This window comes from Eptatretus burgeri, chromosome 5 (genome assembly GCF_056783735.1).
Source record: "Eptatretus burgeri isolate ZD-2024b chromosome 5, Ebu_testis_v1, whole genome shotgun sequence".
NCBI classification, from domain to species: Eukaryota; Metazoa; Chordata; class Myxini; order Myxiniformes; family Myxinidae; genus Eptatretus; species Eptatretus burgeri.
Genome location: NC_140965.1, coordinates 61,795,335 through 61,811,652, shown reverse-complemented (window position 1 = coordinate 61,811,652; position 16,318 = coordinate 61,795,335). Strand labels below are relative to the sequence as shown.

The 16,318-nt window shown below is 48.3% G+C and overlaps 1 protein-coding gene across 6 annotated transcripts in view; it reads left to right on the top strand.

The window, feature by feature from the left end:
* Nucleotides 1-16,318, top strand: part of LOC147026534 (patatin-like phospholipase domain-containing protein 7) — a 243,036-nt gene that overhangs the window by 87,103 nt on the left and 139,615 nt on the right. For all 6 annotated transcript variants that reach the window (XR_015058386.1, XM_085882013.1, XM_085882011.1 and 3 more), the window contains exon 8: nucleotides 9,081-9,221. Coding sequence is in view for 5 of the 6 variants with exons in the window: in XM_085882013.1 (XP_085738139.1) it covers nucleotides 9,081-9,221 (141 nt within the window). In the remaining variant the exon portion in view is untranslated. The remainder of the gene's footprint in view (nucleotides 1-9,080; nucleotides 9,222-16,318) is intronic.

The following is a 16,318-nucleotide window of genomic DNA, read 5'->3' as shown; positions in this document are numbered from 1 at the left end:
GGGTCACGCATACGTGCACCCCATCGGACAGAGTGTCTTCGTTAACATAAAATTCAATTTCTACCTTAAGCTCATCGTCCGCACCATGTCTGCATGTACCCACGTACCTTCTTCGTTCCCCAGAGTCACCTCTGTCCGGTCGCTTCTCTCCAGCAGGTTGCTCATCATCGGTTCGCTATACTCCTCCGGGGCTGTCAGCTCCACATGCTGGACCTGCTCAAAATGTATCTCGCTCGTCAACAACCCCACATGCTCCCTCAATGTCAATGTCTCAATCATCAGGGTTTGCTCTGAGTGTGGTGTCATCCGACGAGTGATGTCAATCAAGGTCTGCACCACTAACATTACTCCCTGTGGTGATGTCACACATCCCATTTCATTGTGCTGTTCTACTTCCTGGCTCCATTTTCTTTTCCATTCGAGTCGTTCTTCCTCTCCGAGCCTTTTGAGTTGTTCATTATCTTTCCGGAGTTTTTCCATCTCCGTGGACTCCAACTTTGCTCTCTCCTTGAGTTGGTTAATTTCAAACTCGAATTGTTTTTGTTTTCTACCCCACCATCTCTCATGTTTTTCATTCTCCATCTCATCGTTTCTTTCAATTGGCTCATTTCCTTTTCCTGTTTCATTGGTCGTTCTTTCACTATCTCCGTGTACTTCAACCTTGCTTTCTCCTTTAGTTGTTCTTGTCTTTCTTTTTGTTTCATTCCTTGTTCTTTTTGTTTCTTATCCCACTGTCTCTCTTGTTCTTCCTTCTCCAATCTCGTCGTTTCCTTCAATTGGTTGATCTCTCCTTCCTGTTTCATTCGTTGTTCTTTTTGTCTCAAATTCCACTGTCTCTCCTGTTCTTCCTTCTCCAATCTCGTTTCCTTCAATTGGCTGATTTCCCTTTCCTGCCTCATTCCTTGTTCTTTCACCACTCTTTCTTGTATCTCATTCTTTAGTCTTGCTTTGGCTTCTTGCTGTTCAATCTGTACAGTGTGGTTCCTTCACGTTTCATTCTCCGTTCTCGTTCTTTCCTCTCTACATCCACAGCTCGTTTTGTAATCCCGTCTCTTTGTCTTGATGTTCCTGTAACTCAGAAGCTTTTTTCCACAATTCCTCTCTCACTTTGCATGCTTCCTCACTCATTTCACCCATTCTCTTGCTCATCTCTGCCTCCCTTCCCAATGCTTCCATCCTCAATTCGTCCTTTTTCTTACTGTATTCCTTTAGTTTTTTTTCTGCCATTCCTTTCCCAGGGTTTCTCTTTTAAACTGGCTTGCCCTTACCTCTCGCTTCAGTAGTTCCAATTCCCCATCTTGTTTGTATTTTTCCTTTTCGAGCTTTGTTTTCCTTTCTCCTTCCTCCCTCATTTCTTCCTGTAGTTCTTCGAACTGTTTTGACTTTTCCAACCATTCTTCCTTCCCTTGCTCCAGATGTTCCTCTCCTTTTTTTATCTTCTGTTCTAGGCTTTCTCTTTTCCGAATGCCTTCTTCTTCCTCTCGCTTCAGTAGTTTCAATTCCACATCGTGTTCTCTTTTTTCCGTTTCCAGCTTCGTTTTCCGTTCTCCTTCTAAGTTCTCTCTATCCCGGGAATTACTAATTTGCTCTTCCTCTATTCTTTCATTCAGTTTGCTCTTCGCATATTCCAACTGACGGGTATAAAACACTACCAAATTCTTTTTTCCACATAGTTTGTCGACTCTGTTGGCTAAGTTATGTTTTTGCCACCGAATTCGTTCCAGTAAATCGTCCAATCGCTGTGTCCCCCCGTACACGTAATTTTGCTGAAGCTCTTCTGCGTGCCGTTGTGACTCGTCCACTCCACTTTGCACCTCCTCGATATAGTCTTCATAACGCTTCACCTTTTCCAAGACATCCCCCAATTGTGCCTGAAGCTTGCCAATGTTCACGTAGTCATCCTGCCACGCCTGCCATGGCACATGCTGTGACCACGTGGTCTGAATCGGTGGGCGGGAGCGTTTCCTTCGCGCCTTGTAGCTCGTTGCGCTATAATTAGCCCACTCCCGCTCCGTGTCACGCCGAGATGGAGCCGCGCCGCCATTTTGCGACTCCATTTTCTTTATAATTTGCAAATTTTTCCTCTGATCCGTTCAAGCATAAAATCACTACCAATTGTTAACACAATCGGTGTTCTGCAAATTTACGGAGGTGGAAACGGAGAGTTTGTCATCCCACTCCTGACGACCAGTTGTTGCGGATCCGGGGTGGCGGGAATCTGACCCGGTCCCTGGTGCCACCCTTGCCACCACCGTCACCGGGAGTCTATAACGCCGGCCAGCTCGGCATAGGCCTCAGGTCACTCGTCTTCAATCGCGATAACAACGTACTCCTGTACCTTACCAGTTGGGGAGATAGAACCCCGAGTTACAGACTGGCTTTGTCAGTGACCGAGCGGAGTCAACCAGTCTGTAACCATTTTGGTCTTGTATGCCAATCGAACGGATCGTTCCTCGACGCGACACACATTAATCCATAGCGGCAACTTCATCAGAATTAACCAGATTTATTGGGGACATCAGGGATCACAACACAAGCAATAACACGACAGTGGTTTTATTAACAATCAACCCGTTCTTAACTAGGGGACCACGGCTAAAAGGTTTCGATGGGATTACTACGAAATATGCCTTATACAACACGTGCAAACAAACATGCATGCAGGACAAGACAGAGTACTTGGTGATGGCTCATGGACGAGAGGACCATGTCCCAAAAGCACGAAGGTCGCTCGTAAAAACCAGCGGGTTTCCACGGATTTGAACTCCCGCTCGAACGTGCCGCGCAGCAAGAAATGGCGGCGCAGCACTCCAGCTCCCGCCCAAGTCACCGCGTGCGCGGTTCTCCTCGGCGCTCTGGCTCCGCGCCACGTCGACGATGCGAGATCGCCAATCTCTCTCCAGGGTTCAGCACACGAATCCTGGCCTGGCCTGTTCTCCATACAAGGTCCCAGTCGAGGTCCGAGTTCCACAGGCGGATCACAACGTGTCGAGCCGTGAGGTGAGCAAACACTGTCAGACGCCCCGGCGTATCCTCTCCGGCCTTCCCGCCTCTAAGCCTGACTCCCGCTTCGTCCTCTCAGTTCCTCTCTCGGTCGAATCACCGACGTGCAGGTCGGTTCAGCGTCTCTCCCGGCAGACCCAACACGGTGCCTCCTTCGTTCGCTCGCCTCGAAGCGACTCCGAGTACGCCTCGAGAACCCGGCCGTTCCTCACACACAGCACCCCTTTTGTCCCCTTTTCTTTTCTCCTTCGAGTCGTGAGGTGAATCGATGTGCAGGTTCCGCTTTCTCTGCCGACCGATTCACCACTGCCTTTTTCTTTTCTCTCTCGCCTCGACACGCGAGCTCCTTCGACACACGTCTGTCTCGGCGACTCCCTGACCAAAGGCTCTTCCCCTTCACGTCACTTCCTGTCCAGGCCACACCCCTCGCTCTCGGCCACTCCTCTCAGCCGACTGGGAGGGGCCGATTCCAGAATGAGGAAGGAATAATAGCGATCTCTCGTTTCACTCGTTTCACCACCATAGCACGAACACAAAAACAGTCTGTTACACCTCCCGACACACACATATCGTCCCTTATACAACACAACCTATCTTTTCATGAATTTAATGGGGGAAGTGAGCTCATTCTATATTTAGTATTCCCGTAAGGGCCATTTCCGTAACACTACCCCCACCTTTCTCCCGAGGCTCTCCGAACCTCCATCTGGGGCAGCCCATGGCAATGGCCCTGGCTAACGTACAGCACAGATCTCCCATTTACTCTAACCCCACAACATGGAAAGCACTCAACTCCAAAAATCAACGTGTCACAGTAAGATTGGCATGTCCCTGTCCTTGTGTGTTGGGTCACCAATCTAACAAACAAATTCACACTCTATGCACACTATTTAACATTCAAATTTGGGTTTGAACAGGAGGGCATTCAATTTTACTTTTAACACCACATTTGCAGAAGAGCAGAACATTCAAAGGTTCAAAGTTCTTTCACGTGTTCGCTCCTTCATGCCCCCTCCCGGCAATGTTGTCCATTCACCTCTGAGGGTTTCCTCATTTCGTGGCCTTATTGGCCTCTCACCAGGTGAGTTCAGTCGGCCCAGTGGCCTAATCTCACAAAGAGTCCTTCGGCTCACTGAGCCCACAAAATGGCATAAGTCTTCGGCCGCAACGGCCCGCAAAAGCACTTTGGCCTCAATGGCCCACAAAAATGCTTTGGCCCATATGGTGGTGGTAATGGTGGTGGTAGTGGTGTGGTGATGGGGGTGATGGTGGTGGTGCACTCGACTTGCTAAAATGCACTTTATTCTGTCTTAAATTCTCTACATATTTAACAGTTATCTACATATCTACTCTACATGCTGAAAATAGGCATCATTTATTAATATGTATATACTATATATATATATATATATATATATATATATATATATATATATATATATATATATATATATATACATATACATATATATATATATATATATACATATACATATATATATATATATATATACATATATATATATATATATATATATATGTATATATATATATATATATATGTATATGTATATATATATATATATATATATATATATATATATATATATATATATATATATATATATATATATATATATATATATATATATATATATATATATATATATATATATATATATATATATATATATATATATATATATATATATATATATATATATATATATATATATATATATGTATATATGTATGTATATATATATATATATATGTATATATGTATATATATATATATATATATATATATATATATATATATATATATATATATACATATACATATATATATACATATATATATATATATATATACATATACATATATATACATATATATATATGTTGTTGCGGATTCGCGCCCGCCGGCGTGCTGACGGCCACGTAACTCGAATCGCGGCACGTCGCCCACCGGACGGACAATCCAGTCGTGACCCTCTCGGACTAACGCCGGGAACCAGTCACGGGTGGACCTTTCGGTCTCACCGCGATCGAGCCAATCAGCCCCCGCGTGGGATAGGGTTGCTCGCCAAATTCGACCTACCTAAGTACCCACGCGGAGGGTAGACCGGGCGATCGCACCTCGCCGCAGGTCGACTTCGGACACGGGCCACTTAAGCGACCCGTTCCGTACTATCAGAATAACCGAGCGGTGTTATCGTCGACCTCGACGGTTTGATTAATTATCGGGCGTATTCAGCCCACTACCAACCCTTTACGTGAAGCAAGATGAGGATTCAATGGGAGAAAAAGACGAAGCGAAGCGGGAGAACAGTTCAATAATAAAGCACATTTATTCGCGGCACACGGGAAGCACACATATTCAATTCCACCAAAAGCACACAAAAAAAGAAAACACAATTCCATTTACACAAAAAGCAAATATAAAAGCGAAAACACAATGCAGAGCTAATACCGACTACCGAGCACACGGCAACACTTATACAATTCTACTTCACAGACGGCGCCGACAACACATACCCAAAACCAAGGAAAAGAAATACCCTCAAGAATGAGGCGGGCCTGAGGCCGAGACCGGGTCGCGCCTACCCGTCTGGTGATGAGACGCGGAGCGGCGATGGCGCCTCACTCCGCGGGCCTCGCGGACCGTGTCTGGCAGGGGGTGGGAACGGGGCCCCCTTGGTCGCACTATCTCAGCGCGGGGGGAAACAGGAGGGGGTTGCTGATGCTCGGGGTATAGAGGATCTTTATTATCCCTGGTGTGCGTCTCCACCTCGGCCAGGTCGCGCTGCCGGCCTTCCTCGGGCGTGCAGCTCCCGGCACCGTCGCGAGCACCCCCTCGTCTGCCTTCGCCGCTGCCGCCTCTCCGCCTCTGGACTCTCCACCCTGGACTCTTCTTTGGGCTCTCCTCGTTCGACTCTCTTCAGCTTCTCCAGCTACTGCAGGCTTCGGGCTCCAGACTTCCACACTCTCTGACTGACGAACACGGTCCTTTTATCCCCCCGTAGCTTCGCCTTTGACCCCCTCCCTTTGACCTTTCACCTCGCTCCCCATTGGCCCGAGAAAAAGTGGGCGTGAAGGCTTTTTGATCCACAAATTTGCATATATCGATCGTTCTGGAGGCGGGGCCAAATCGCCCCTCGCTCACCGATTGGACGGCAAAAAGTGGGCGTGTGTCGTTTTTGATCCGTTTTTGAAGCACAAAATCCGTGATTTTGTACACGCTGTTCAACGTGCGCCCTGCACGAGTCCAACACCGGTACCCACAGCGGGGCAAGAACGGTGGCGATGCTACGGTTGCGAGGTGTGACGTGAAGGTCGTGGCGGTTGTGGTGAAGCGGTGTTGTGGTTGGTGGTTGATGTTGTGGTTGTGGTGGTAATCATGGCGGTTGGTCCAAAATAAAGATAGTAAAAGAAAAACGGCTATCCTGAAGAGTCGCAGCACGTATAAATGACATGTATTCCCACTAGACAACGGGTTTGGGCCTAACTACACATGCACTTACCGAGATACCTCACCTAAGGGACCTGAATGGTGGTTTGCGAATTTGGTAACCACAACAATATATATATATATATATATATATATATATATATATATATATATATATATATATATATATATATATATATATATATATATATATATATATATTGAAAGTTTAACAGCAAGTCCAGTGCATTTTTGCAAGTCTATTGCACCACCACACCACCCACCACCATCACCACCATCACCACCATCACCACCACAATAGGTGAAACTAACCGTGAAAAGACCGATCCACAAAGCAGTCCTCGTGCGCGTTTGACTCGGGCGCCGCCATTTTGAAAATCTCACTGACATAACATGCGGGATTCAAAATGGCGGTGCCCGAGTCAAACGCACCCGAGTCAAAATTATCAACAAAAATCGTAGGGTCGCATATAAAAGCAATGGGTCGGTAGGAAACCGGAAACCGGAAACAAACTCCTTTTTTGTTTGGCCTTGGGGGTTAAAGCGTTGAATATTTGGAGGACAACAAACTTAGTTTTTATTTATTTTTTTTCCTAGTACATTACAGGTATTCTTTTAGATTGGGGAGCAGTTTTATTTCCAACTTCTTTCTTTCCTTCCCATGCCATTATTTGTGCTACCTCTCATGTGTTACCTGTTTGTTTTCTTCTTTTTTTTTCATCCCCTCCCCCATATATTACAATGCTATTATCCCTCCCTCCCCCCATCTCTTCCATCTGTGAGTTCTAAGATTATGGTGGAGAGATAGTGCATTTGCCTCTGAGCTTTTGTAGTCTGGATTTGACTCCTGAGCCAACTATGAAATGTCAGGCTCGAGTGTCACAGGCAGGTTGTTGGTATCAATGAAAATGCCATTGCTTGAATTGACTGTGAGCCATGTATCCCTTCTGCTCACATCTATCCAATCTACCCAATATTAGCTGTTTCTGCGGTGAGGAGACCAGTTATCGCCAGCACGCTGAACAAATTGCTTCGTTAATTTGCAGATGCACAGTGCAATCATGTGGCGGTAATGATGCAACCAGCCAAACAAATTCTTCATTTAATCCCCATCCAATATGCATTCGCCAACAACAACCCCCCTATAAATAACTACTCATTCAACGAGACAGCATGTGGTGTCACTACCAACAGCACAGCCTTGCTTTGCGCTTATTACCTCCGCCACCGAAGGTGGACGGAGGTTATGTTTTCACCCATGTCTGTCCTTTTTTGTCTGAACAGGATATCTCAAAAGGTTAGGGATGGATTTGGACGGATCTTGGTGGATGAGTTAGGTGTGTGACAAGGACGAAATGATTTGATTTTGGTGAAGATCAGCATCCGGATCCAGATACTGTATTTTTTTAAGTGATTCCTCACCATTGAGAGAGAGGGCCAAAAACGATATATGGCACTATATCTCAAAAAGTTATTGGACAGATTTGGACAAAACTTGGTGGACATCTTGGGTGTGTGACAAGGAAGAAATGATTCAATTCTGGGGACGATCTGGATCTGGATACGAAAATGTTTTATTTAATTTTTGAAATGAGTCTTCACCAGTCAGAGATCGGGACAAAGACTAAATGTGGCATGATATTTTAAAACGTTGTGGATGCATTATGACAAAACTAGGTGGATGAGTTGATTAGATGACAAGAACCAGCCAATTCGATTTTGGTTAAGGTCCTGATGCAGATCCAGCCTTTCAGTAGGAAACAAAACGTAAACTGTTTAGCTTGGCGGAGGTATGCGCCCTACCGAGTGCTGCTCAAGTTCATCCTGGAATGTGTAGTGCTCCATTTATATTGCTTGATCATCGACCTAAGCCTTGTAGTCGCTGTAATGGGGAGGTGAATTGATTAATGCACTTGAACAATGTGGATGATAACCTCAAGTGTTTTTGTCGCTTGTTTTTTGCACCTTCCTCCTTGAATGTATATGTGTTCATTATTAGAAATTCTTTCTTACTTTGACTTTAATATCTTTTTGAAGAAGCTTAGTTTTTATTTGTTAAGTTACATCCCTTATCAATTGCACACCTTATCTTGTTTTCTACACTGTGCGCTCTCTATATGGAGCGTCTTGTCTGTTTAAGCAGTTTCCTTGGTTTGGGTTACAATCCTGGACGGGTTGTCACTCTTGCGCAAGATACATGACAGAGGTTCAGGAATTTGGAATTTGTTCAGGGTGCCGACTTCTCTTCACGATGGACATTGTGGGATCTTTAACGTCCACCAACTAAGGCTAGCAGATGGGACGCCCAGTTTAACATCCATCTGATGGACAACACACACATTGATGAATCTCCCTGCCAGCGAAACATCAGGATGGCAGTTTATAGCTGGGTTGAGTTTCATACCTGAGGCTTGACAGCTCAGAGGTGAGTGTGCATCCCTCTAAGCTATCCTCCCAGCCCTTCCTACATTGGAGCTACATCAAATTACTGAACAGAATATCATTACGCGGGCTGGATAAAAACATGCCCCTGGCCCACGGGTTAAGCTAACTCTCTGTACCCCTGTCTTCCCTACTTCTATCATTTGCATCCTTTCTGTAGGTTCCTGCGTTTCAACAAAGAGCTACCAACCCTTCAGCACAAAGAACCACCTCCGGCTTTGCTTGAGGCAGACTTGGCCGAATTTGATGCTGCTGACTCGCATCTACCATCGGAAGTTTTCTACATGCTCAAGAATGTCAGGTAGGTGAAGCACTTCACCATTGCCTCATTGTGGCAGATGCTTCAGGAGTGGCAGATTTTTAGTTTTGCAATAACATTACAAAGTGCATTATAATAGCATAAAGATAAAAGCCAAGCACCACAAACTATGATGTCGTCAAGAGAACAAAGGCTCTGCTTGATGCGGTCATGATTCAGGATGAGTTGGGTTTTCACCGGATAGAATTTCTGACCCACTTTAACAACAGTACTATTGATTGTGAGAACTGGTTCATATTGTGGCAGTAGAAGTGCTAAAATCTAAAATGGAACAAATTTGGCAGAAAATTTTCTTTATGAATAATACGACGGTATACCTGTCTGTCCGGTTTTCTTTCTCCTCTCTCACAACAAAGCACATCATCACCAAATTTCATAGATTCTACTTGTGGGATATAAATTTACTTACAATTCCACCTTTTATTCCATTTGACCCAGTCCAAAGTCAATTTTTTTTTTTTGTCAATGTTCACATAGCTGGATGACATCACAGCATTCCGGTGGGCAGTGCTTCCAGTACAACCATTATGGGTTTGTTGTCTCCAATTTTTCATTTGTGGCGGGGTTGTTGTTCTTTGTATCAAGTGTCATTCCGTTCCATAATCTGTCCTTGATGGGTATATCTACTACTGTGTAAAAAGAAAAAACATTTATTTTGAATTGGTGAATAGTCTTCATCTTTGTATATCCAGAATATACAGGGTGCATTCAAATATGAAGGTCGGCTAATTTATTTCAACAAGCACAAAAAAAACTTAGGGAAATGACATGTACCGTAAATCCTCAGACAGGGTGAAACAGAAAGGACGAGATATTGTTGCGGTTCTGCGAAACCGTCACTCCTCAAGACAAATGCACACAATATATAGCGATCCTGAGACAGTTATTTCATCATTTTCCATTTTAGATAGCCTTTCCTTTATGTCTGGTGGGTTTATGGGACAAAATGTGTTGCGAGGGCTTTTAGTTCTGTCTTTAATTCCATTTATTCCTTTATTTGATTTACTCTAATTTATGCACACGACCTCTCCTTTGCACATGCGTGCACGCCACGGACCACACCGCACAGCAACAGCCTCATTAGCATCTACCGCCAGAACCCCGTTCAAACTTTGCCATTCCCCAATGGACATTTCATTTCAACCTTCTCCATACTTGAACCACAATGCTACAACATTCATACAACCACCACAACACCTTCCTAAAAATCCCCACAATAATTTACGCACAACCTGCTCACCACAAACACCACAGCACTTCACCCATCCCTCCACAGCCACAGCGAATCATCATGGTCGGCACCCCGGATGCTCACCACTGTCCTTTTTGGATGTCTGGGAACAAAAGACATAACCCACCATGATGGATGCTTGAGGTCGGAACAGGATTGGCACGTAGCTCAGAGCGCAAGCATGTATTGTAGTCCGTTCAGCATCATCTGAGTAGCCCTGGTGCTCCGCCAAATAGGGACCCTCATTTGGAGCCCAGTGCACGTTCGTGGCTGGAGAGCACTACCAAAAACCCGCACCCGATGTTAATCTCAGAGCTCCGTTGCATGGCCGGGTTCAGGGGTGAATGAGGCCATTTTCGGATTCAGAGGGGCTACTTTTGGGGAGGCATCTGCGTGCCAATGGGAGCGCTGGGAAATGACTACAGAACATTTTGAACTTCTTGGCTCCTCTTTTGCACAGCCTCTATAAAATAGCTATGACGGTATCATTCTGCACAGTCTTTGCCACACAGTCCGCCAGTCAGTCTTCACCACACAGTCTTCGCCACACAATCTTCACCACACAGTCTGCCGCACGCAATCAACGATACGCAGTCTGTCACACGCAGTCGACAGCACGCAGTCTGCAGCACGCAGTCTGCCGCACGCAGTCTGCCGCACGCAGTCAACGACATGCAGTCGACGACATGCAGTCTGCCGCGCGCAGTCGACGACACGCAGTCTGCCGCACGCGGTCGACGACACGCAGTCTGCCGCACGCGGTCGACGACACGCGGTCTGCCGCACGCGGTCGACGACACGCGGTCTGCCGCACGCGGTCGACGACACGCGGTCTGCCGCACGCGGTCGACGACACGCGGTCTGCCGCACGCGGTCGACGACACGCGGTCTGCCGCACGCGGTCGACGACACGCGGTCTGCCGCACGCGGTCGACGACACGCGGTCTGCCGCACGTGGTCGACGACACGCGGTCTGCCGCACGCGGTCGACGACACGCGGTCTGCCGCACGCGGTCGACGACACGCGGTCTGCCGCACGCGGTCGACGACACGCGGTCTGCCGCACGCGGTCGACGACACGCGGTCTGCCGCACGCGGTCGACGACACGCGGTCTGCCGCACGCGGTCGACGACACGCGGTCTGCCGCACGCGGTCGACGACACGCGGTCTGCCGCACGCGGTCTGCCGCACGCGGTCTGCCGCACGCGGTCGACGACACGCGGTCTGCCGCACGCGGTCGACGACACGCGGTCTGCCGCACGCGGTCGACGACACGCGGTCTGCCGCACGCGGTCGACGACACGCGGTCTGCCGCACGCGGTCGACGACACGCGGTCTGCCGCACGCGGTCGACGACACGCGGTCTGCCGCACGCGGTCGACGACACGCGGTCTGCCGCACGCGGTCGACGACACGCGGTCTGCCGCACGCGGTCGACGACATCGCGGTCTGCCGCACGCGGTCGACGACACGCTGGTCTGCCGCACGCGGTCGACGACACGCGGTCTGCCGCACGCGGTCGACGACACGCGGTCTGCCGCACGCGGTCGACGACACGCGGTCTGCCGCACGCGGTCGACGACACGCGGTCTGCCGCACGCGGTCGACGACACGCGGTCTGCCGCACGCGGTCGACGACACGCGGTCTGCCGCACGCGGTCGACGACACGCGGTCTGCCGCACGCGGTCGACGACACGCGGTCTGCCGCACGCGGTCGACGACACGCGGTCTGCCGCACGCGGTCGACGACACGCGGTCTGCCGCACGCGGTCGACGACACGCGGTCTGCCGCACGCGGTCGACGACACGCGGTCTGCCGCACGCGGTCGACGACACGCGGTCTGCCGCACGCGGTCGACGACACGCGGTCTGCCGCACGCGGTCGGCGGCACGCGGTCTGCCGCACGCGGTCGGCGGCACGCGGTCTGCCGCACGCGGTCGGCGGCACGCGGTCTGCCGCACGCGGTCTGCCGCACGCGGTCTGCCGCACGCGGTCTGCCGCACGCGGTCTGCCGCACGCGGTCGACGACACGCGGTCTGCCGCACGCGGTCGACGACACGCGGTCTGCCGCACGCGGTCGACGGCACGCGGTCTGCCGCACGCGGTCGGCGGCACGCGGTCTGCCGCACGCGGTCGGCGGCACGCGGTCTGCCGCACGCGGTCTGCCGCACGCGGTCTGCCGCACGCGGTCTGCCGCACGCGGTCTGCCGCACGCGGTCGACGACACGCGGTCTGCCGCACGCGGTCGACGACACGCGGTCTGCCGCACGCGGTCGACGACACGCGGTCTGCCGCACGCGGTCGACGACACGCGGTCTGCCGCACGCGGTCGACGACACGCGGTCTGCCGCACGCGGTCGACGACACGCAGTCGACGACACGCAGAGTCTCGGTGGGTCCTCCAGCCAGTCAGCCTCCCTACTGTGGTCATCACGGAGAGGTCGAAGAGTCTTCTCCTGTGGGCGAAGTGCCAACTGAGTGAAGAGGGTCCAGACCTGGACAGCAGCGCAATGGGAAAGGAGGAGCGCTGAGTGGGTGGGATGCCAGCCTGATAATAGACTCAATAAACACACGTACAGATTTTTTAACACACCACTTTAAGCTGTCTTCTCGCTTCTCATCTTTTGTGTCATTTGCTGTGGATACACAAAAATTAAAAGAGCAACTGCATATATGCACCTCTTCACACTTCCTCTTCTGCATTGCATTTGCAGTTCATTACACCTCATTTTGTACCTTCTCACTCACGCACCATAGACACCCCTAGTTTTCTTCCCTTCTTCCTCCTGAAGCGACTGAGTTGCATTGATCAGTCGACCATGCCAGATACAAATAGGTCATTCACACCTCATACTTTCTCTCATTTTTCTTTTCTCTCTGATTTTCTTGGGCGTGTGTCTGATGGCACCTGTAATGTTTGCACAAGATAAGGTTGTAGAAGTTTGAATCGGGTTAGCTCTGCACTGTCTTCTTTTGTGAGTAATTGCATTTCTTTTGCCACACACCACGCATCCTTGCTTTCCCCTGCTGTACACATTGCTTATAAAAAAAGCCTTTAATTACTGTGCCACATTACCTTTCCTCACCCTCGCTTTATAAATAAATTGCTTGCATTATAAATGTCCCCTGCTCATTCTGTCTTTTCCTCCATTGGTCCAGCATGGTCTGCATGTAGTTAGCCTGGAAGTTCTACCCCACTAATTGGCTCTTATTAGCCAGTCCGTACTTGGCAGCTCCACTCGGCTGCACCTGATATGGTAAGTGAACGCAAGTACGCATCGAGGGCACAAGACCCCCCCCCCCCTTCCTCTTGATGCGGCCATCCATACACAAGATTTCATGCGAGGTAGTGTAACTCTGCAGGATTGGCAGTACCAATTGGCGTTCGTGGTTGCTTAGCAACCTGCTGGTGTGTGGAATTACCTGTGCCCGGCAGCCTCAGGAACGGACGGTCGGAAGGGATCTGAGTGCTTCCCCTCGTGGCAAGCCTCGAACCCTAGATCCACAACAATATTTTTATATTGTAACTTCTTTATTTGACATTAGATTGACATAAAACTGGCTTAATATTGCACAGAAAATAATAAAACAACTTTTCATTTTAACAAAAATTAGAGAACAAAAACTTTTCAAAAAAAAATGCACTTTGGCGACCAGAGCTCCGGGAAGGGGGGACGACAAGCCGCGCGCTCGCGGCGAGGTAGCCAGCCGTTCTGACTCCCAGCCGAACTATCCTCCTCAGCTGGAGAGCCGAATAAAGGCCCGGCGGGTCCATTTTCTTTTTGGGTGTGCGTGTCTGTGTGCGGGCCTGTCTTGTCTAAAGGCCCAGTCACACCTTGACGTTTTAGCCAGCAATGGCAACGTATCAAAATGTATGTAAAACGCTGGCTTACGCTGAACTTTTGATGTTTTTTTTTTAAAGATTCGGACGTATTCATAACGAGTTGGTCGTATGCATAACATATTTGTAACGGACTCAGAACGTTTCGTTGTCTTATAGATACCTTATACCAACGATAGATTAGCCTGTTGTCGTCGTTCACAACCTATGCCCAACGATAGTCTAACTTATGCATAGCGCGCTGCACGTATCGCCGACGATCACGTGACGTAGCCTATTAAAAGGCTGCCGCACAATGATTCAAATCATAACCGCCGCAGAAATGCAAGTGTCAACATCGCAGTCACACCTTGGCGATCTTGCCAGCGTATGCCGACCTCTGAAAAATGCGTCTAAAGCGCTGGCGCACGTCGAATACGGTATGGGTAAGTTTGGTATATGTGAATAGAACGCTAAAGTACGCTATCATACGTCGTAGTAAGTGGAGTACGTCTTGTAATTTTAAATGTGTTAAAAATTTTTACGCCGTACTTGCCGTCTGCCTCACACGTTCCGCATGCGATGGGAATAAGTTGTACGCACGATATGCGATCGTTGGCACACGTCGACAAAAGTTACTTGTAAGTTACTCATAAGTCGAAACAGGTCGAGGTAATGGTTAGCGTCAGTGTTCCAGACTCCCTGGTTTTTTTTTTTCTTCGGTATGATGGTGATGTTGACACTTTTATTTCTAGTGCGGTTATAATATAATATAATTAATAGGCTGCCGCTCAACGATTTAAATCATAACCGCACTAGAAATCGAAGTGTCAACATGACCGTCATACCGAAGAAAAAAAACAAAAAAAAAAAACAGGGAGTCTGGAACACTGATGCTAACCATTACCTTGACGTGTTTCGACTTATGAGTAACTTTCAAGTAACGTGTGTGGACGTGTGTCAACGATCGCGTAACGTGCCTACAACACTTTACTCATAGGTTAGAAATAAGTTTCGGGTACGCTAAACATTACCTCGACGTGTTTCGACTTATGATTAACTTACAAGTAACGTGTGTCGACGTGTGTCAACGATCGCATAACGTGCCTACAACTTATGGCCAGCATTATGCAGAACGTGTGAGTCATACGCTGGCATAAGTCGTAAAATTTCAAGCATGCTAAAATTTCAGGACAACTGCAAAGTACAACGATGAAAGCCAGCGTACTACGACGTATGGCAGTGTTTTTCAGCGTGCTCTCAATGTTTCCAAAACTTACCCATAACGTATTCGACGTGTGCCAGCGTTTTAGACAATTTTTTCAAAAATCGGCATAAGCTGGCTAAAATGTCAAGGTGTGACTGGGCCTTAAGTCGAATTGTTAAGTGCTTGCGTTATTGTACATTGGTTGCATTGCTTTTATTCGGTTATAACTCTGCTCTGTGTTCCCCTCCTCGATTATCGTTATAAATAAATACCCCTTTTGTTGAATGTACCAGCTTGTTTCTGTGTTTCTTTCATTGGCTTAGCATGGTGCGTGTTGGGAAATAGCGAAGCAGCAAATTTTTCATTTGGCCCGGCGCGGCTCTGGTAACTCCGCTCGGTTACGCGGATCCGAGCCGTTACCTGCAACTCGGATCGGACAGAGTTGGCCGAGGGTGTGGTTCCCCGGTAGTTAGACTGCGTGGGTATTTAGGTATATTGAAATTGGCAATTGACCCTATCCCACGTGGTCGATCTATTGGCGATCTTCGGTCTGATAAGGGACACGTGACCTTTCGGATTTATCTGAAAGGTACGACCTAAATTCCGGGTGTTCGGTGGATCCGACTCTACTGCTCCCCCTAGTGGTCGTGCTCTCCACCGAGACCCGGCCCCACAACAATATTTCCTCAAAGCCAAATAACCTAACCTCCTCCCCTCCCCTTTTCTCATTGTCTTCTTGGTTTCCAGGATCGTGGTTTTAACTATTGCGGCATTCTCCTGGAACCTAACTCGCATCATATTTGAGGGTTTACTGTACT